Here is a 22,657-nt window from a genome sequence, read left to right as displayed (position 1 = left end):
TTTTAACACTCCTAGGGTGACTGTGTATCCCAAGGACAGTGGAGAGAAGTGGCTAATCAGTTACAACTAACGGTGTGGAAATTAATATACAGGGGGGAAAACAAACACTGGAAGCTTAGTACAATAATATTCTTCTCTCTATGGCCTTCCGACAAATGGGGCATTCACTCATTCGATCTCCACACAGCTGGCAAGTTCCATGTCCACACATGAAGATCATATTCTTCAACCGATCCAAACAAACAGGGCACATTGTCTGTAAAAAAATAAATTATGGAATTAATGAACATTTTGCAATAAGGAAACATTACCCATTTAAGAAGTGTTGACCATCCCTTCAATACAGCATTTTCAAAACTCCTATGTATTTATTGCCCCTATTATAGCAGATACCAAAAGGTTACTTACATGTCAACAGTAATTCACCCCCTAATTATAAATATAGTGGTAACCAGATCGCTGGTTTAAGAAACAGCATATGTGTTTAAATGCTTTAAAATCTATAAGTATAACAAGGCATTTTTATAACATTAAAATGACAATTCAACCACCTATAATGCATATATAGTGGCATAAAATCAATTAGTTAAGTAGGTTATGTACCTGTTCCTTTATGTCCTGTAACTGCTGCTGCAGCTTCTGCACATCTGCATTGACATTGGTATTGTCCTTGTCCTTCTGTAAAGCTTGTATGTTTCCGCCGGCTATAAAGGGAATTGCAGCATACAATAATAAGCAGTCTTTCTAGGATAATAGCTAGAGGAGTATGAATAGCATTTACAAGTACAGCAGGTTGAAAACATCATCACTGTTAACAGCAATCACACAAAAAGCTTTAGGGAGAACAACATGCCCTCTACGGGAAAACAAACAGCCTTAAAAGGTATATGGTTGCATGTAAAAGACAATTAAAATACAATTAAAATACATAAGTGATACAGTCGATTGTAAGGGCTACTGTAAATTTATTAGTTGTCAGAGGGACATAATTTACTCCAGAAGAGGGCAGTGTCACAAAAAGCAAAGTGTGATTACTTTCCTAAATTAGCACTTGAAAAAGGAAAACATTGCTAAACCCAGTGTTGCCAGTGCCCACCTTGCTGTACTCTAAGAATATTATGCATCACTTAAAAGCAGAAAATACCCTGAAATTATATTTTAGCATGATGCATTTTTTGTAGTTTTTGAGCTACATTAAGCAGGAAAGTATCACTATGCACTTAATAATAATAGTCTGCATTAACCTGACATTTCTTGTTTGCCCCCTGCCTCCCACACAATACCCTGACCTTCTGTGCCAACTGTGCCAGGAGTTGATCAGACTAAGTCATGATAGGCCGAGGACAAATGTGATAAGAGCCCTAGCTTATAGACCCTCACCTCTGCCCTAACCACCCAACACCCTACAAAGCATTTAGGAGCTGCGTCAGTGAATTTCTTTACTTTCATAACTGGGGTTGCAGGGAGACAAATTAGAATTTCAGATATCAAAAGAAATATAGGTAATAAATATTAATCAAAAGCTAGCTTAAAGCAATGGCACACACAATGAATGCTTTGACAGCAAGGTGATGTATCCCTCCCCTTTACCCTTAAATAACCTAAATGGCATTTACTTGCAGTCAGCACTTGAAAGGTTAAACAAAACTGCAATGAAACCTTAAGGGCTGTGGCACACGGGGAGATTAGTCGCCGGGCGTCTAATCTTCACGAAATGCCAGCCCACCGGCAAGAATGTAAATCACCGGTGGGATGGCATACGCGGCACCGCTATTTCCCAAAATTGCGGCAGTTACCTTGAGAGGAAACTTCCACAATTTCTGGAAATCTTAGCCGCATATGCCATCCAACCGGCAATTTACATTCTCACCAGTGGGATGGCATCTCGGGGAGATTAGTCGCGGGTGACTAATCTGCCCGTGTGCCACAGCCCTAAAAAAGGCAGACTGGAGAGACGATTTGGTTCTTTTTTGCTACTGAACACTGTTTCACTGTAACATGAATACATAATATTTAATAGGCTACTTAACCTTTCAAATTCTCCAGCAAAATTGTGCTTTGTCCAGGAGAATGTCTATGCAGGTACTGAGATACAGCTGCTCATTTATAAACACTGGGCACATTTGCACCTGGGCAGTAACCCATAGCAACCATATCAGTGATTAGTTTTTATGAGCCAGTAGAACAATTAAATCAAACATCAGATTGGTTGCAATAGGATGCTTGATAAAGGGGTCACATTGCCCCGAAACGTTGCACCTCCGCAATAAAACTTTTAAAAGGGTTATACCCTTGTTTGTAGTCCTGAGTGCCATTTGCTTTTTTTGTTGCTACTGTGTATTTGGAGGGTGCCGATCCCTCTAGCAGTGTGCACCGGACAAAATAATTTTTTGGAGTGTTAGGGTGTGCGGATAAGGTCTCTGTGGTCCTGCAATAGGTAACTGCCCAGGTGCAAATTTGCCCAGGGTTTATAAATGACCTCCTGTCCCCTATCAGAAAACTGAGGGGCTTTCCCATGATATGGATAATGCCATTTCCTGTCCATATCAGCTGCCCATGCCCCTGGTCAGGTCTCGCCCCTTCCTAGCTTTTATTAACAGTAACAACACTACCTTTTGGGATGCCTTTAGGAGGGGGCTACATCATAGCACAACAATGGCCACTTTGGCAAATCTTAAACAGTTCCTTTTCACAAAATTAGAAGAAATAAAGTAAATATCTGTATCTTTTTCTTAAGGAAAATGAAATATGAAGGTATACAGGCCCTTGAACTAGTTTTATGAAACATGCAGAGAGATAAAAGAAACACTACACTGACAAGCAGACATACTTAAGGCAGCATGACTCATGTACTTTTATTGCATATTTTTACAATTCAGTGTTTTAATTTCAGGATAAATACATATAAAGAGAATTCAAACAATTTTTTTAAAGAAACAATGATGGTTAAAGGACTTGCCTATATCATCTGTGACATCCTCTGTACCTTTGCCACTGCAACACATAACAAAAGGCACTCTTCGCTCAACCACAGCACGGCACTGAACACATTTCTTCATTAGACTTGCACAGTCTGAAAGAAAAGCCATGTTACTCATATAACATACCATTAATATGATTACAGTTACAATAAAATAATAGCCCTCACATAGCAATACTTTTTTGGCTGCCAGGGTGACCCCCATTTGACAGCAGAAGAAGGCGGCATGGAATTAAAAACCAAATGAAAACCTAAGAATGAGACACACTAAAATTCTGACAGCAATCTTGCACTGGCTACAACAAGGCAAATAATGTTGACTAATTTTACAGAAAGTGTCCAACATGCGGATCGTGTGTGTGCACAGTCAAAATGACAAAGGATATGCTCTTTAGCTCAAATCTCCAAGAATCTGACTATTAAATTTAAATTGTGTAAGAGACTGCTGGAAATACAAGCACTGCTCAATGTGTCACCCACAGTTATTATATTCCATGTTGCAGTTCACACTTTCCTAATGTGAAATACCACATTGACAACATAAATCCTATTTTTAACTGGAAAACATTTGTACATACATAGTGTCCTGTACAAATGTGCTGGTTCACAGATCAGCAAAAGACTCAACTGATGGTGATACAGCACAAAGCTCAATGCAACCCCTTCTGATGGCCATTTAGCAATCAGAGGCACAGAAATCATCACTCAATAAACCTACCCATGTATACTGGCCCTCAAAAGCAGCTCATACAACTTAAAAGCCTTCTGCATACAGATAAATTACTTTCATATTTCCACAGTTTACAAATTAAGTAAATTAGAGAAACTGTATGGAATCTATTTCTAGGAACTCTGTTATCCAGAAAGCAGACCAGTAACGTCAAGAAGTAACCTTGACCTTGAACTTTACATTTAAGGTTTTGTTAAAGGAACAGTAACACCAAAAAATAAAAGAGCTTTAAAGTAATAAAAATATAATGCACTGTTGCCCTGCACTGGTAAAATTGGTGTGTTTGCTACAGTAACACTACTATAATTTATATAATAAGCTGCTGTGTAGCCACGGGGGCAGCCATTCAAGCTGGAAAAAAGGAGAAAAGGCACAGGTTTGGTTAGAAGTTAACAGATAAGTTCTGTAGAATACAATAGTGTTTTATCTGTTATCTGCTATGTGCCTGTGCCTTTTCTCCTTCGAATGGCTGCCCCCATACTACACAGCATCTTATTTATATAAATTATAGTAGACTTTCTGAAGTAAACACACAACTTTTACCAGTGCAGGGCAGCAGCACATTATATTTTAGTTACTTTTATACACTTTCATTTTTTGGTGTTGCTGTTCCTTTAACCTATCAATATTCATGGGAACATTTTTTACTTTTTGTGAGAAATGTGTTCATTTTCTAGCACTGTAGAAAGCCATGAGTGATATTTATCCTGTTTAAATTCCTGTGTAGTAAATAAAACCATTGCATTCTACACAGTTTATCTGCTTTGTTAACTGTGCATTTTATCCCTATTCAGCTTAAACTGCTGCCCCCTTGGCTACATAGAGGATTAATTATATAAACTACATGGTGTGAATCAAACATTTTTGCTAGTGCATTGTAACAGTGAGTTATACTTAAATGTATAAAGAAACACTTTTTTGGTGTTACTGGTCCTATAAGCAAATATACAGAAAGCAATTAATAACCAATAAAAGAGAAAAAGAGAACCATACCTAAAAGAGCTTACAATCTAAAAACCTAATGCATTACCTATGTTAAAGAGAAAATATACCCTACATTTTTAAAATGAGCTCATGTAGAAAAGGTGCAAAAACACAAAATACAAATAAATATAAAGGTGTTTTTGTTTTACACAAACATTCCTAATTTCACAGATTGAGCTGTTTCACAAGATTCTCTATGCTGAGAGTGTAATGCAACTTTCTCACTGTGGATTCTGGGACATTTAATTCCCTCTACCTTCCAGGGAATCCGTGGATAGCAGAGACACTTCAAGTCCCAGAAATCATCATTATTATTGAACAGACAAAGTGAGGGAGGGGGTTGCATTACAATCTCAACATATAGAATCTTGGGAAACAGCTCAATCAGTGAAATAATGTTTGTGTAAAACAAAATCAGGTCTATATTTATATCTTGAAATACAGATAGTGTTTATGCACATTTTCTACATAACTCCAACTGAATGAGATCATCATGAGGGGGGAGGTATTTTCTCTTTAATAGGCAATCTTCAGATTTGCTTAACCAAAAGTATAAACCACTTACTTTAATCGCATTACTATAGAACAAACTGTTGTTCTATAGTAAAATTCACATAGGTGCCCGGAACAAACTCCATACAAATTGACTGTCCTTTATTTAAGTGTAGGAAAGAGTACAAAGAACAAAAAAAACTGATGCAAACCATTAAGTTTTTTTTTTTTTTTTTTTTTTTTTTAACATTTGCACCTTGGATACAAACGTATGCAGCTTTCAGTAGCACTGTACATAATCTCACGAACATGTGTGCCATTTTTGTAAAATAAGCATACTGTATTTTAAACCATGCAGGTAGAGCAATCAATAAGATTAGTAAACAGATCTATAGAACAGTGTAAATGTACTGGCATTATTTTTTGAATAAATTTGAATCCAAGACTAGAGCTGAACTTACTTTCACAAGCACACATATGGCCACAAGGCTGGAAGAGCACCGCGGCCTTCTTATCTGAACACACCACACATTCTTCTATCTGCAATGGAAGAAAGAAGCAGCAAGTGAGTTTAAGAAATCCAAATCAATTCTACAATTAAAAGATACGGGAGAATGCAAAGGACACAAGTTCTAATGTGACAATATACCTAGATAACATTTCTAATTAATCAAATAGAAAAACAGAAAACAGATCCAAATATAGTTTTTGTCTGATTTGATCATAACAGCCAACACTAGCAACATACCTTTGTCCTGGACTGGACTTGTTCTTTGCATATGAGGCATTTCTTAACACGTGGAGAACATAAAGAACATGTAGCAATGTGTCCACATGGCCCAAAAAGAGTATCTCTCTTTAAATCTGAACACACCATACATTCTTCTAATGTCTCGGAATCATTGCTTATCATAGAGGGACTATGGGATCCTACTTGACCACTAAAACAACACAAAAAAAAACAAAAAAAAAAAACCACCAGTCACAAGAAATCCACAGCAGGTCATCTATGCCAAACAATATATACATAATATTTTTTTTTTTTTTTTTTTTAGAAAACAAACCACAAAAGTTACATTTTGATAAAGTGTTAATGTATCAAATCTGATCCTTACAATCAGCCTAAAGCTTAATAAAAATCAAAACAATAACTTTTTTTTTAAGTAATATTTAAAATGAATACTGACCCACATCAGCATCTTTTATTACTAATGTCCCTGTTAAAAACAAACATAATAGGGATATTATTCCCTATAAAGGACACTATTTTTAGCTAGCCATTAGCTGCCACTTTTTTACCAGCAACAGCAATAAAGGTGGGGCCGGCTCCTCTACTGGTGCCTTGCATGCTAAGTTAAGTGTAGGAAGTGACGCACAAAGGGCAACTTTATATCTTAATTTTTTTTTCTGTTAATGCTATATTGACAATGCATTGAACTTGGGTATAAACACAAGGGGAAAAAAGTACAGTGAAATGAACACACTTTGGTTAGACAAAATTGCATCCTCTTTATTTGTAACTGTTATGTAAGCACGACTATATGCAAAGTAGCACACCAAATGTGCTTAAAGGGCACCTATCTTCATAAATCCCCCCCCCGTCTCCCCTGGTGTAGGGCACCCACACTAGAAGGGAGCTCCCAGTGCAGGTGACCATGTTATTTACCATACATGTGCATTATGCTCATTATGTGCATGCATGTGATGTAGGAATGGCACTAGCTTGTTATGCACATGCAAGTGCCACAACATGGCTAACAGAACCGGGATGGGCAGCCTAACACTGTAGGGGGCTATTTTTTTTTTTTTTTTTAAAAAGACTATTGTTTCCCCCAACCACAGTGTGGACTCTATTAGGCCACACCTCTGGTGGGGGAAACAATTATAGGGTGATAGGTTCCCATTAAGGCAACTATATATTACACCCAAAGAAATAGATTACCTGGATTTCTCCTTGTGACATTTAGCCAAAGCTTTGCAAAGGTTGGGGTCTGGACAGAGGTCAAGAGGGGACTGTCCTTTTTTGTTACGGATTGTAAGGTCAGCTCCATTGGCAGCCAAAAAGCAGGCAATGGAGGCTGCACTTTTCTTCTCAGCTCCTTGAGTACCAAGTCCCATTATTAACTGTATAACAAAAAAGAAAACATTGTTACTTTATTACCATTAATATAAATGCTTTATATATTTTTTTATATATAGGTTTTAAAAAGACACTTGTAGTAGTTTTAACATTGTGGGCATTCAAATTGTATAAAAAATAAAAAGGTTTGAGTGTTTAAAATAGACAGACATGTCCCCTCCAGCTGACTGACAGCTCAAATCACTCACTGTAAAAAGGACTTTGTTGATTTATTTAGATGTCCTCTGGAAATTGTTCAACTGCAACTTGCAGAAAATGTAAAGCACCAGTCATTAGCACTTGGGTGTTTGGCCCATGGTGATGCAAAATATTTAAGAGGGCTGTGACCCTAGGTAATAGGTGAATTCAGAGACAGCACAATTTCTAGTGATGCTAGGAGATTCTGAAATTTTAAAATTTGCTGGAGGGTCACAGATTGGAAAATGGCTAGGCAACAAGGGTGTAATGTTTCACAGGTTACACATGCAAATTGGGGATTAGTATAAGGAAAATAGGACAGGGTCTCTTGCTGACAAGCTAACAAAATCTACACAGCTCTGATTACAAGGATTCAAAGCTGCCATTCAACTGTAGAGGAAAGTGCTGATCAAGCAACTACAAATCAACAGTTACAGCTGTTTGCAGCAGGATGAGGCCTCAGTTTTAACTTCCTATTACAAATAGATCCATTTAAAAAACAGAAACAGCAAGAAAGTTCTAGATTTTATATTGTATCACACTGGTTTGGGACCCGTAATCCAAAATGCTTGGGACCTGGGCTTTTCTAGATAAGTTATCTTTCGGTAATTTGGACCTCTGAAAGTGTTCAGTGAGCAATAAGCTTAGTGTTTTTTGTACATGACATTCCGTGGTGATAATTAAAGCTTAAATGTAGACCTGAAATGTAACTTACTGTGTTCTTTGATGGCTCCCAGGTAGTATCAACCTTGCCAACATCCTGCATGTCTTGAAGCTGCCGCAACTGTGACAAAGTATGGTGCCGAAGGGCTTCATGTAATGGTGTATCCCCATCTTTATCTTGTATGTCCAGTTTAGCTTCTGCACGAACCAACAGCTAAAAATAACAATTTGTCATTGCTTTTACTCTGTAGAACAGTTGCTTTGTCATCTCTTTCTCGCTAACAACATATAACTCAATAAAGCCCCCCTAAGAGCATCCAGCAGCTATAATGGATTACAAAATTAAATTTAATAGCAACATTCTTATCTTTTATTTATATTGCACAACCCACAAATACACAGGGTTTTACAGAGATGGAGCACGTGCTGTTTCAATGTTACAGGCACATTAGATTGAAATCTCACTGGGGCAGGGATGTTCTCTAGTTCCCTCTTTGTACAAAGAATCACAGTGTGAAAACTAGTGGTTCTGAATGAAAAGGCATAAATATAATTTGCAGATAATCTATGAGATATATATATATATATATATGATTATGCATTGGGTTAACTGGCACCAAAATGTTACTACAATTCATGATGTTGCATGGTTGCTGGTCTATGGTAAAGGTAAAAAGGCCTAATATAGATAACTTTATATCTCGGATGCACAGCAGATGTTCTGCAGATATAAGCAAAGCAGAGAACATGTTCAAAGTATCAGACTCACATAGGCTAAAAATACTGAATATCTACATTTCTGATTTTTTGGTGGGAGGCTGACCAGTAACAATGCAGTAATATTTTGGCTTGTTATTCTACCTGCTAACTACTCTGCACTACATACTAGTAATCTATCTGTGTGTCCTATATGCAAGTAAGAAACTATATATAACTCACTTCAATCTTCAAGGACGGCAGTATTGTAACATAACTTTACTATATGAAATAATGTCCTGAAAACTAAATTCAACTAAATGGTCATGAAATGAAATCATATGTTATGCTAAATTAAGTCTTAGGCTTTCAGTTTATATCTATCATACAAAAAAAACAGGTGTACACAGCAGCTGCTTCTTTAACACGTGGGTAAACAGCACATGTATTTTTACCCTGAGGGGAAAAAAAAGGCCAAGTCAGTACTGGCATCCTATATCATTAACCAGCTAGCCTCTGGTTAGCTTTATAAATCTGACACCATAAACTCTCTCTCATACTTACTCTGACAATTTGTGTATGCTGACGTTCCACAGCCAAGTGAAGAGCAGTCTGCTGGTTTACATTCTGAATGTCCAGGTTTGCGTTTCCCTGAATATAGTGATGCAATAAATATGCACAGATCAGTTTCAGATCTTTAATTGAACATGAAGGCAATGGCCAAACTATTAAAGGTCTATGAGTGCTTGACAAGAAACAAGAGTGTGCAGCAAAGGTGGTAATATAAGCAGGCATTTCTACATTTAGAAACAGGTTTTTGTACTTAATTTGGAACCTATTCAGTATATGTATTGGCCATGTATGCTCTGAAATTTTCCTTAAGTGTGCCTCAATGATGAATACACATGCAAACTACAGCTTTACATTTTCTCTCTATAAGCAAACTCAAGGAGCTAGTTGATCTTTTGTAAGACTGCTCTCTGCTATTACCAGCTCTGACGTTCTTGCCATTCCTCCATAAACTAAGTCATGTTCCATGCCAATATTTAGCACTGAATCTAGAAAGATCCTTAAAATGATCTTTACAAAACCCCACTGCAAAACAAAGGGTAAAATGTGAAAAACAGTATGACTAGTAAATCATACCTGATGAACCAATAACTCCGCTACTTCAACATGATTATTAAGTGCAGCAAGGTGCAAAGCAGTGTATCCATCATCTTTCTTTTCATCTACAATCCACGGACGGGGCAACTTGGAGAGCAGGACCCGCATAGCACTAAATAAGAAAAATAAGCGATTTACAAAGGCAAAATGTAATTCTGGTTCACACAAAGATTTTGCACACTAAAGGATACCCTTTGTTTCTATTAAAGCAGTGGTTCCCTTTAACATAATTTTGAGTATGTTATAGCCAATTCTAAGCAGCTTTTCAATGAGTCTTCATTATTTATACAACTTATTTTTCTATTCAGGTCTTATACTATTCATTTACCAGTATCTTATTCAAACCACTCCCTGGTTGCTAAGGTAATTTGGACCCTAGCAACCATAGAGCTGCTGAAACTCCAAACTGGAGAGCTGCTGAAGAAAATTTTAAATAATTCAAAAACTACAAATAAAAAATGAAGACCAACTGCAATTACTCTCTACATCATACTAAAAGTTAACTAAATGGTGAACAACCTCTTTCATGACTAAGCCACACAGCAGTACTTCGGCAAACCAAATTCAAAAACATTAGATATAGAAGATTTTTACCAGCAAGTTTCATTAAGGGGCCTGTCATCCTCCAATAAAAATAGACTTAAGGAAGGCAGTACATAAATTACAATGTTGCAATATATTTTGTCTCTGCCTGTTTTAAACAAATTCATTTCATAAAGTTTAACTGGTGATAGTTCCCCTTTAAATCAGAAACCTGCCAGTAAAAACGGTAGACAGTGAAAGTGTTTAAGGGGTATATTTATCATGCTGTGTAAAAAGTGGAATATGCTAATATCAGTTGTTTGGTTATATACAAAATTCTGAGTTTGCATTTGAATATGCATTTACCCTAATACAGAATTACTATGAAGTGTAATATATATTTTTAGAAATGGTGCATAGTGATGTCATTGTTGTCACTTGTGTGACACTTAAACCAATATTTTATACAGTACAATGGTACAAAGACATTAGAAGTCAGCGTAAGAGTTAATTCATCTGTATATAAACACTTGGCATGCAGCCTCATTGCTTTTTATGGGCAAACAGGAAATTCAAGATCTGCAAAGACCACTTTGCAGCATAACATTGTTTTAAAATAATATGCCCCCCAAGTATGTGAAATGGTGTATAATTGGCCCACAGCATTAAAAATGAAAGCACTGCTCCACTGAAAAGTATATATGTAATTTAAAGGGAAAATATAGCCTGCTTTTTAAAATGAGCTCTTCAGTTTAAGCCAATGTAGAAAAGGACCATAAACACTAAATGTCCATCTCTATATATATATATAAACATCTTATTTTACACAGACCTATGTTACGGTACAGAGAAAAGTATAGAACCAAGAAAGTATAAGAGCCATTTTACAACTTCCCTCAGGTTTACAGTGTGAATTACTTTACTGGTCATGTATCTGAAAGGTAACAGACGATTGATTCCTATGGGTGACCAGACAGTCAACATTACATCAATTACAATTTTCCTAAATGTAATTCAGTGTGGGAGCTTGTTTCCTCCATGCAACCTTGGCCTGTAGCCACACATACATGGATAAAGCTGATGCTACATTCTTGCACAGATAGGGCAGGCTGTAGGAGGCATGCCAACAGACAAGCTTACAGGACATCACTAGTGGCATTCCATTTTGGTTGATTACTCAAGCGGCGATTTGATGTGACAACCTGCCTTAGCTGGCCCATGGTCAGAAAAGCACATACAGCAACCTGCATCTCGCTAGCAACAGACTAGTGAATCTGGCCACGGGAATGGGTTTAGCACTAGCCTTTACAGTACAGGATACTTTCAATCTTGGGTGCTCCCCTGCCAACATTCAGGGCAACCACAGAAGCAGGAAGGCTAGTCGGAATGGTGAAAGTAAGCAGGGGAACCCAGGATGCCTGAACTTCAGTTGCACAGAACAGATCATCGCAAATGTACGAGGGCTTTAGCGGGCCTTTAATGAATGTTGAGTCTTTAAAGACACCCACTGGGAAATCCTGGTCCTTGTCCTGCTAAACTTCAGTCTGAGTATAGCAGTATTTAATATAGGATCTATATTAATTATGGTTATTTAAATAAGACACTAAACTATAAATATTTCCAAGAATAAGTAAGGAGTGCTGAGACATCAACCTCCTCAATATTATAGCAAGCACTAAACCGTACTGGAATGCTAATTACTATTATTACTGCTACTAAACAGTATTAATATAGCACAACTGGAATTCTTCAATGCAATGTGTTCTTCTCCTTTGATGCTGAACTAAAAAAGTTACACTTTTTATTGTAGGTAACAAGACTAAACATTTCTAAAATATGTTGCTCTACACAAGTATATAAAGAGGCTGCAGTGCTCAGCACTGACTTGTAACCATATATCCATTGCCTCCTATGAGACAAACTGGCTGTAGATAGTAACAATCACAAAGCATGCGATTATAGAACATGACAGATGTCCTGGACCTGACTAGTAAGCGCCTGCCACTGTCTGCAAATGAACAAGTGATGTGAAAACGAGGTTCTGCCTTAACCACCTATTCATAGTTCACTCCCATCACCCAATGAACATTTAAATGTACATTTCAAATGATACACCCAAATGCTGTATTTTTTTTTTTATTTCAATAAGTTTTTATTGATTAAAGAAAGCAAAACAAAAGTACAGGCTACCATACAATTATCCAAATGCTGTATTTATGTATTTTCATGCCTGGGGAATGTTACTGCTGATTGTTATTGCCTGGTGAATCTAAACTACCATTCTACCATTCTCATGTTAATGAGTCCACTGAGAATTCAGTGAAATTTACAAAACAAGTTTCATTTTGGATTACATGAAACAGTAAGGAGGTTTTAAAGTGCAAAATAGCAATGCCCTTGTGCTTCTGCCCCAATATGGGGGCACATCCTTGCTGGCCCTGATAGTGATCTGTTTGAGTGTTTTGAGGTAGTTATTACCATTCCCTATAGAAGTAGTAGCAGAAGGCAGTTTTGGTTAGTATTTGCAGGGAACATTAATGACACTGTTGTAGTGATGCAATTGCAAGATGGCCTTGGGGTTGTAAAGAAGTGGATGGGCTCAGCCTGAAAGTTGGCAACCAGGGTGAAATCTGGAGGGATTCTTTTTTGCTGTTCTGGTTACATTAACTATATAACATGTAATTTTCATAATCCGAAGGTAGGCCTGAGCATCTGATGGATTCTAGAAGCTTACATATTTCTTTTTATTTTAAAGAGGTTGTCCTACTCTCCCTGTTGGAATTATTAAAAAAAAAAAAAAATTTTAAATGAAACCAGGTGCTTATCCAAAGCAGCTGCAGATATTGGCAGCAGGGAGAGAGACAAGAATCGAGGACAGACAGGCGCAAATCGCTATTGAGCATGTCTGAGCCTCCTCATTCATTTTTATTGGCTGAACATTTATGCGAGTAAGAAAGCGAATGGGCATACACATGAGCACTTAGCCTCAAGCTGTCTACATTAGTTACTCTGCGTGTTTGTAGAGGTGGAGGGGGTCAGATCTACTAAAACAGGACTGATGCGAAAGGAAAGTACTAAGTAGCTCTGCGTGTCTTTGCCCTATAACAATACCTTGCACTTGATCCCAACTAAGATATAATTAATCCGTATTGGAGGCAAAACAATTGGATTGGGTTTAATCAATGTTAAAATGATTTTTTAGTAGACTTATGCTATTAAGATCCATATTACAGAAAGATCCCTTATCCAGAAAATCCCAGGTTCCAAGCATTCTGGATAACAGTGCAACGTGACTGCACTATATAGCAGAAGGCCTGCCTACTTGTTATGGATTATGTCAGAAAAGGTCTTCCAAGGATAAGATAATCACTATAGCAGATGAATGAATGAGTTCTTTAAAAAGGAATAGTCTTGGCTTATGAATTAATATTTATTTCCCTCAAGCCCCATCCCAGTACAACTGTTCGTAAAAAGGCTTGCTTTATTTATGCTAAATATAACCCTAACTCAGGGCTGCATACAATGTGTCAAATGCAAATATTTCCACTTAAATGAACAGCTGCTAGGCCACGAAGCATATGCACATACCCTACAAATAAATATACTTGGGACAAGAGGAGGAAATTTCTGTGATAAAATCCAAAAGTGCCAACCGCAGCCGTGTGTAAAAGAGCTTAGAGAAATTGCAGCTAGACAGCATTATTATTCAGAGCACTTGTCTCTTTGCCGAGTTGAAGAAATCAGGTTACACAATTTGTAGTGGAAGCGCAGGGATATTTGTTTGATATTTTCTCAGCCTCAGACGACTCTGCAGCGTTTCTAACTATAGTGACAGTTGCAGCAGGCTGAAACGGCACACAGCGCACGCTCAGTCAAAATAGGGGTAATATAAGTGGAAACATGAGAGACCTCTTTATTTGGCAGTGCTAAAAATAGCAGAACAAATGGCAAGGCAGTGTTGGGGCTCGGCAGGCTGAACAATCAATAAGCAGAAAGCAGGATAGGAGCTCCCAAAGTTCTTGGATCGACAATCGACAGCTGAGAGACTATTTTTTGCAATGGTTGACTAAATATGGTCAGGGAAGAGAGAGGCACAAGAGGGACCGTTTGCCTGGGATTGCATGTTTCAAATGCTTAGCTGCCTATAAAGCTCTAACAGTTTAGTGTGTGCCCTTTGAGAAGGGGATATGGTGGGTCTCTATAGGGAGCAAGTGGAAGTCCTGACCTGGCTAACAGGCTGTACTGACCTCTGACAGAGGAGATGTAGATTTGCACTGCTGGCTCTTCGATTCAGTGGGGAAACATCAGCAGAAGAGAACATTTTTTAATAGATGTGCATCAAGAGGGAACAACTAATTTTCTTTCCACAGGGCATTTTTATCCCAGCCTATCTGCACCCTAACACACAACTAAGTTCTGCGAGCGCTGCAGTCGGGGGTTAAAGAATTGAGAGAGCACACTGACAATGCAATCATTCTAGGAAACTAAAACTAACACTCTCAGCAACAAAGTTGTTTTTTGTTGCAATAAACCTAAAGGAATAAGAGGTAAGTTTATTTGTTTTTAACCATCTCTGCTACTCTTTGCACAGTGCACAGCTTTGTCTGTAAATTCATCTCTATATATATATATATTTGTGATACATACATACAAATATACACATTAAATACATAGATATCTTATCTGCATGCAAAAACATGGTACTTAATAGTAATGCAACCCAAACAAACCTATGCTACATGCTTAAACAGTCTGGCACTGCAAAGGCCTATTAAAAAAAAATAAAATAAAACCTTAGTCGTCTGCAGCAGTTAAAAGGTTAACATAACGTTACAGCCCTGAATGTGTAACGCTTGGATGTCTGTAACGCTGACCTACAAAAATTTCTTAAACAGTACTAACAATCATACCAATGAACTAAATCTTAAAGGGCTATTTCTCACTTACTGGAAATGGGGAATTAGTGTCAATAAAGGTAATTTAGGTCTAGGCATAAGCAGTAGGAAGGAAGAGCATGCGAGCCAGAGGTGCACTTTGCTAACTCTATCAATGCACACTTTGCATGCTGTAATAGTAATGCTGCAATGCTGTTTTTCCTAGTATTACTGTGCTATATCACCAGCTACTCTCTGATTTGCTCCCTATCAGCTGCATGCACTAGCTTTGTCAGGCGCTGCAGGAATTTTACTTTGGCTCATCTTTCCCTTTTTGTGGATTGCTTACCAATAGTTGTCGTAACTGCAAAAGTCTCCTGGAAATGATTGCTCTCTCTCGATCTCTCTCTCCGGTGCACTCATTTTAGGAAACGCAGATAAAGTAAGAAGCTTACCAGCAGCATAGACACCTCTCTGGTCACTATGTCTGAGATCACATATGTAAAGTCCGGGAGTAGGTGAGCATGACAAAATAATCATTTGCAGCTATCTGATCTCAGGAGACCGAAGGGAAAAACTGCCGGCATTTCCACGGAGGCAGGTGAAGGTATGTCACAAGGCTAACTAATGGTTACGCCAAAATGCAGAGGCTTCAATTAGCTGCTTTAATTTGCATGAGATGTTCTGGCCTGCTTGCAGACACTATACATTTTTACTGTAGCCACATGGCAGCATGGATTTTAATTACTGATCCATTACTGAAAATGCCCCTGAGGGAATAGTTTAAAGTTGGCTTGGTTTGTTATTATTATAAAGGTACCTCGATTGGTCTTCTGCAATAGGTGCACAATATTTTTTGTTTTATCTTTTTTTTTTTTTTAATCCAATAAATGTTAGTTCGAAATGATGGATTATGTACTGAGCAAGTACTTCCAAATGACTAATGGTCCACACAATGGAATTCTAGCAGTTGTACATGAATAAACCCTCAATGTTATGTGTCGCAAGCCTCTACTAGAGGCAATTAGACCTGCTTTTTTTCCCAGTGATTATTTGGTATATGAGTTTTCTTTGCAGCGTCATCATCAGCCAAAGAGCTTATATCTACCTGTTTGGAGTACATACTTCTTTATGTACCCATATGAACATACAATGCTATGGAATGTAAAGAAGTATGTATTTTTATCAGGTACTGAACACCGGCCAAAGCACATTCTTTGGAGACAAAAGTCGAGAGTGACATCAGTGTGCAATGGGTTTTCCGAGTGACTTTCATTTTTTTTTTTTCCTTTTTGTTCATTCACTGTGTCTCTCCTGCTTACTCAGTATCTGGCTTTGGGAAGCAAGATCAATTAAATCTAATCCATCTTATCTGAAAATGTTTTTGTTTTCTTCCTTTCCCTGCCATTAACAATTTTAAGGTGACTTACTTAAAGTGGGCTGAACTGTTACTGAAGAAGTGCTTCCGTGTTCCATTAATCATATGAAAAGTCTAAATGCAGCAAAATCCCCCGTAATATGGCTGCTGCTTGTTGTTGGGATGTTACTGGATTAACTTAAGGTGCTGTCTCCAGCCATAAAGGTATATAAATGCTTTCCCAAGCTTCCTTTCCTTTATAACAGGTTAGCTAACAGGTTTGTAACACGTTATCAAAATGCAATTTGAAAAAAAAATATGCTGTAAGGTAAGATGTTTCCTTACAGTTTTATGGTTTTCTAATATTATATAATAGATATTCATTACATTACATTTCACATTTGTACTTAAATGTTGCTAGCCAACCAGCCAACCACAATACATTAACAAATGTCAAATCTTATTAATGTGCATAAATATTTAAAGTAACTTTGTTTTGCTCAAAAAAAAATTGCTGACAAGCATGGTGGGCTGATTTATCACTAAATGACTTGGCCAGCAGGTTTCATGCAGTTAAGTATAGCAACCATTTGTATTCAGACGACAAACTATAAATGGACATTATGTATCTTTGATAAAATGCAGATAGGTACATCTGACAATGAAAGTTTCACTTTCCCATAAAAGGGGGGAGAATTGCACAATTTTCTAATTCCTAATTCTGCTCTAAGAACATGATCACTGAAAAGCACAATTCGCATAGCACTAGACAAATATCTGCTGAGATTCTACCTGTTTAGCTAGCTCCATTTCAGTACTGTAACTTTATAAGCCATTATTCTTTATATTTTGTAAATTTTTGGATTTGTAAGTTACATTTAGGCCTTCTTCTGCTGATGAAAAACCCAAACATTAGAATTCATTTGTACACAGTTAGCTGCTAACACAAGGGCAGTCACCTTCAGTTGTATTTAATAAATACACACACACACATCCCAGAAGCTGTGCTTTGCTTTACCAGGGCCTCTAGTCGCTGTTAGAATGTCAAATCCATCACTTGGATCAGCTGTTCCCTTTAAAAGCCGCACAGTGTGAAGTCGGAGCATGTGCTGACACTGGTGTAACTCCAACATTACCAGCTCTTGACTGACATATGGAACAGATGCTGACATTATCAAATGCTGCACTGCTATTTTTCCACGGCCTTTTCTTGCCCTGATATGGCAAATGCATGAAAGTGAATTGCCATCCAAGAGCACACTTGAGCAGCTGGATCTGTAGAACAGTTCACATATAACCGGTATAAATAGAAACTGGTTTTACGGCTGCCTTTATTGCTAAAGTCAGGGAGGCGCAGCACCTGCTATGTTTCTAATAGGGCAAGCGCACAGAAAAAAAAATTATATATATCCTTTGTTTTCTAACTTGCTTACCAGAAGCAGACCTGCCAACAAAATTTTTTTAGCTAAGAATGCATGCAGTTTCATAATTCACAAATAAATGCATTTTAGTAATAGACTGCATAGCACTTAAAACAAGCATGACATTCTGCTAACCTCTTAACATGAGCATGGGATTACATAAAACATTATTTAAAAGCAGCAAAATTGCAGTGAGTCGCCTATGACATGTTAGAGGATGCTGGGAATTGTAGTCTAGGGACTTTTGGTTAACACTTGTTAATGAACACTGCTATACAGTGACTTTTAATGTTTACATTAATCTCTTGGTGGAGAAGCAGAATTTCACATATCCAAGCTTCCCCTTGAATTCAGTGTGATTAAGTGTATTTTATACATTAGACTTTCTGCACAATAAAGATCACAAACAGAAACCAATGGTAGTTATCAATATCCCTTTTTCTTGTGCAAGACCTTCAATTTTAGCAATTCCATTTACAACTTAACTCTCTACATCCCATGTGTTAATTAGGGTTCCCACCTTTTTTTCCTTCTTTTAACTATGCACATGTTGGCAGGCATTTCTGTATAGGCTATAATATGTACTTGTGGGCTACAGATTTGATATTTCTGGCAATTTTGGGTTCTGAAAATAGCTGCATTTACATTGAAAAACCCAAAGTCAATGGAGAACTTATGCATTAAAACAAGATACATCCTTGTCATCAGCTATGAATTGTGACCTTTGTATTCCTTGTAACTATTCTTAGTGCGCTGCAATGCTTTGCTAAAGCTGGTAAAATGGAACCAAATCACCTCTTCAATGGATTTGGTCCCCTTCAACCAGCTGTAGGATTGCATTGAGGACTACATATCTACGGGGAAGTTGGCAGCTCTCGACAATAACGCTGCACAGCAGAATGTCTAGTTGCTAAGTAAAATGAACAGCATGGAGCATCATTTGTGGTCCATTCACGTCTTCTCTGGCAGAAGTAAAGAAACTCTCCTTTGCCCTCAACAACGTGTTAATTGTATGGTACTCAACAGTTTCTGCATTATTCTTAAAGAATTCCAGTTGTGCACACAAAGCCAAAATAAAAATTACAGTTGCACGAGTCTGCCTCTTTTGCATCTTATTAAATGTATTTACTGAACTTCAGTGATTAAACCGTTTTCAAGCTTCCAAACTATATCAAATGTACAGCACAGAATGTCCATTCAAATACCACATATAATAATATATAATAAATACCAACAAATATAGACTATACTTATATACAGTAAGCACAGAAGGCAGGTTTCTCCTTGGCAGCTTGTGTCTTATATCCAGTTTCTCACCTGAATACATTATTTTATAAGGCGTCATAATGTATTATGAGAATTGTTAAAAAAATATAAGTATTTGATCAGTTAATTAGAAAGTATTGAATTATGGGCAGGACATCTACCATAGAATTATTTGCCCATATGCCTTACAAGTGATTTCCTTTTTATCTGTAATAATAAAACAGTACCTTGTACTTGATCCCAACTAAGATATACTTTATACTTATTGGAGGCAAAACATTCCTATTGGCTTTATTTCATGTTTAAATTTTTTTCTTTTAGAAAACTATGGTTTTTAACATATGGTGATCCAAATTATGGAAAGATCCCTTATCTGGAAATCCCTAGGTCAATAGCATTCTGGACAATAGATCATATACCTCTAATATCAATTCCCCAAACCATATGCATCAATACTATACTTCAACTGTGCTTTAATGCAAGTCCTTAGCAGCAATATTTTGTATTTGTAGATTTATTTCAATAAACCATATATTTATATTTTCACAAAACAGCACAAGAGGCCATTAATTATCCCACTGGCTTCACATTTACATCTGTTTCCCCACTTTATAGATGGCACAAAAATGTTTCATTGTATAACATGTGGCAATCCTCATGCACTAGCAATATTTTTTCCTTGTAACAATCTATAGCACCTTCTTTTTTGTCAGCTACAGGTAGCAACAACAAATCTCTCTATACAATTCTGCTTAAAGAATACTTCACAGGCATTCTCTATAGAAGATGGTTAGATCTACTACAATTAATAAATGTAATTCTGACCTCCTGTAATCCTTAAAAATAACTATACTAATTTTATTTTCATCGCTACTGATGGGCAAATACGTATTTTTACCTTTTGTTCCCAATTTAGCATTTTAGTAAGTATGCAAGGATAACTTACTTTATATATCATTACAAGTGCAATAATTAAGTCTATGGGCATAGTTCTATGGTTTTAACAACAGGAGGTGCCCATTTTGTTTACTTGCAATGATTCACAATCATGTTGGAGCAAATATAGCCACACATGTATGAACATCTCACATGTTTCAGGAATAACTTAATAATAATCTGCATGTTATCCCCATGTTTGTGTGAGCTTCCTTCAGTTTAATTGCAAATATACAGACAGTTTAATTGGCCTCTTATTAAACTGACCATAGTGCGTGTGACCGTGGCCTCAGGCTGCAAGCTGCACTAGGTAAAGATCTGATATGAATGTTGTATATTTTCTGAGGTGCTGAAGAATATGTCAGGGTTTCATAAATAAAGCATAAAAAGTATTACATTTTAAGTCCTTGACAATGAACACAAAGAGCCAACAGCCAACTATTGGTAGCAGTTCAGTCAAGCCAAACTATTATTACAAACCTGCATTTCCTCCCAGGGTTGAGTACAAATAAGTTAGCTATATGATACCCAGTGACTTACTGAAAAGTAAGCTACTGTTTGTACATCCAGGTGGCAATGACACAGCCGAGGTAATACTGGCAAGATTATTATATCATGGAGTTTCATATATTCCAGAAAGTGGAGAAGCAAAGACCACTAACAAAACTAAACTCCAACAGTAAAAGCAAAAAATAATAAAAAAAAAAAAAAAAAAAGAAGCCCTACTAAAAACTACCAGAAACCACTTTCTTTTACACCACCAGATCACAAACACCTCACTTACTTTCCGTAAAGGACATGTCAACCCCAAAAATAATTTATTGCTTAATAAAAGAAAACATAATTCCAAGCAACTTTCCAAAGTAATTTATTTAAATTTTTTAGTGCTTTAAAAGTTATTTGTAAATGTAATTGCTATTGAAAGCTGCAGTTGAACTCCTGGTTCTTACTTTTTAACACAATGTTGCAAACACCAGTTTTACAGGTCTGTCAGTCAGCTGCCTTGTGTTACATTGTTTCAAATGCCAGAGCCACCAGGGCAGAATAGAAAAGGACTGGGAAACACTACTTCTAATAGTAGTTATATATACAAATAAGTAAAAAACCATTGCAAATTTGAAATGAATATTATACTATATTGCAAAGTTGCTTAGAATTAGGTTTTCTTTTATTAGGCAAAAAATATGTACATTTTGGGTTGACTTGTCCTTTAAACCTATACTTGAAATAAATGAAAACTGCTCTTTTTCACTATCCTTATAAATATTTCCAAAATAATACTGACAACTGATGCAACCAAGTAAGAAAATAGCATTCCACATTTATATATATATCTATGGCACTAGGAGTTGTCTGTAAGAGGCTTCCTCAAATTATAGCTTCATGTGAAGCTCAAGAATTAATCTACAAATAGTGAAAGTAATACAGCACATCAAAGTATAAAGCAATAAAACGCATGTTATCTACTTATTTCCACAGTATAGAGGCTTCCAAAAGAATATTCTATACCAGGAATCCAACGCTTGCTCCCACTTCTCACACATGCTATTTTTAGCTACCTTTAGATTAACTAAAAGTCAACAGCTACCTCATTTATTCAAATAACTTTCTTAGAAGCATTGGGCGTATTTACAAAGCTGTGTAAAAATAGGTGTAAAATATAAAAAAAAATAAAATTACTTACAAAGAACTAAACACTATTTATAAAAATGTGTATTTTTCTTTTTTAAACCAGCCTAAAAGTAAAATTACTGCTCAGTTTTAAATGCAGAATATTGAGGTGATGTAGTGATGGTTCCTGTATATCAACCCCATATTTTTTTCTTTTTAAACACAGCTTTTTACACACACTCCCTATTCTATTTGTTGGCTGTGACAATAAATTGCAATTAAGCCCTCCGTCATGGGCTTAAATCGTATAAAATGGAAGCCCCAATTCAATCTTTTGCCTCAAAACACAAATGAATTCTTTACCTGGGATTTCCCCGCAATGCAGCATGATGAAGAGCATTGAACCCATTGTTGTTTGTGATGGTAACATCTGCTCCAGCCTCTAAAAGTACAGCCAATATATCATCACGTTTTTTGCTGATAGCATCATGGAGCGGAGTATCACCTTCTGAATCCTTTATGCATGAGAAGAAAAAAATAATAATTGGGCTCAAATGAATATGTTGGTATTTATTAGAGCATAAAACAAATATATACAGGTAAGGGGGAAAATTCATTTTATGAGAGATACATTAAATGCA

General features: G+C 36.8%; 1 protein-coding gene and 2 non-coding genes across 3 annotated transcripts in view; 2 read left to right on the top strand and 1 right to left on the bottom strand.

Annotated features, from left to right (window-relative positions):
• mib1 (mindbomb E3 ubiquitin protein ligase 1) overlaps nt 1–22,657 on the bottom strand; it is a 62,449-nt gene that overhangs the window by 5,460 nt on the left and 34,332 nt on the right. Inside the window, 10 exon segments of the mRNA NM_001129935.1 lie at nt 123–256; nt 604–704; nt 2,960–3,073; nt 5,648–5,726; nt 5,935–6,127; nt 7,129–7,310; nt 8,219–8,380; nt 9,427–9,513; nt 10,009–10,141; nt 22,380–22,531. Of these exon segments, the coding sequence (NP_001123407.1) occupies nt 123–256; nt 604–704; nt 2,960–3,073; nt 5,648–5,726; nt 5,935–6,127; nt 7,129–7,310; nt 8,219–8,380; nt 9,427–9,513; nt 10,009–10,141; nt 22,380–22,531 (1,337 nt within the window).
• mir1a-1 (microRNA mir-1a-1) lies at nt 16,532–16,615 on the top strand. The gene has a single exon (NR_049533.1). It is a non-coding gene; the product is annotated as a microRNA mir-1a-1 (primary transcript).
• On the top strand, nt 18,960–19,045 carry mir133a (microRNA mir-133a). Its single transcript, NR_049706.1, has one exon. It is a non-coding gene; the product is annotated as a microRNA mir-133a (primary transcript).

This window comes from Xenopus tropicalis, chromosome 6 (genome assembly GCF_000004195.4).
Source record: "Xenopus tropicalis strain Nigerian chromosome 6, UCB_Xtro_10.0, whole genome shotgun sequence".
NCBI classification, from domain to species: Eukaryota; Metazoa; Chordata; class Amphibia; order Anura; family Pipidae; genus Xenopus; species Xenopus tropicalis.
Note: the sequence above shows the minus strand (reverse complement) of the source record. Positions and strands in the feature narration are given on the sequence as shown.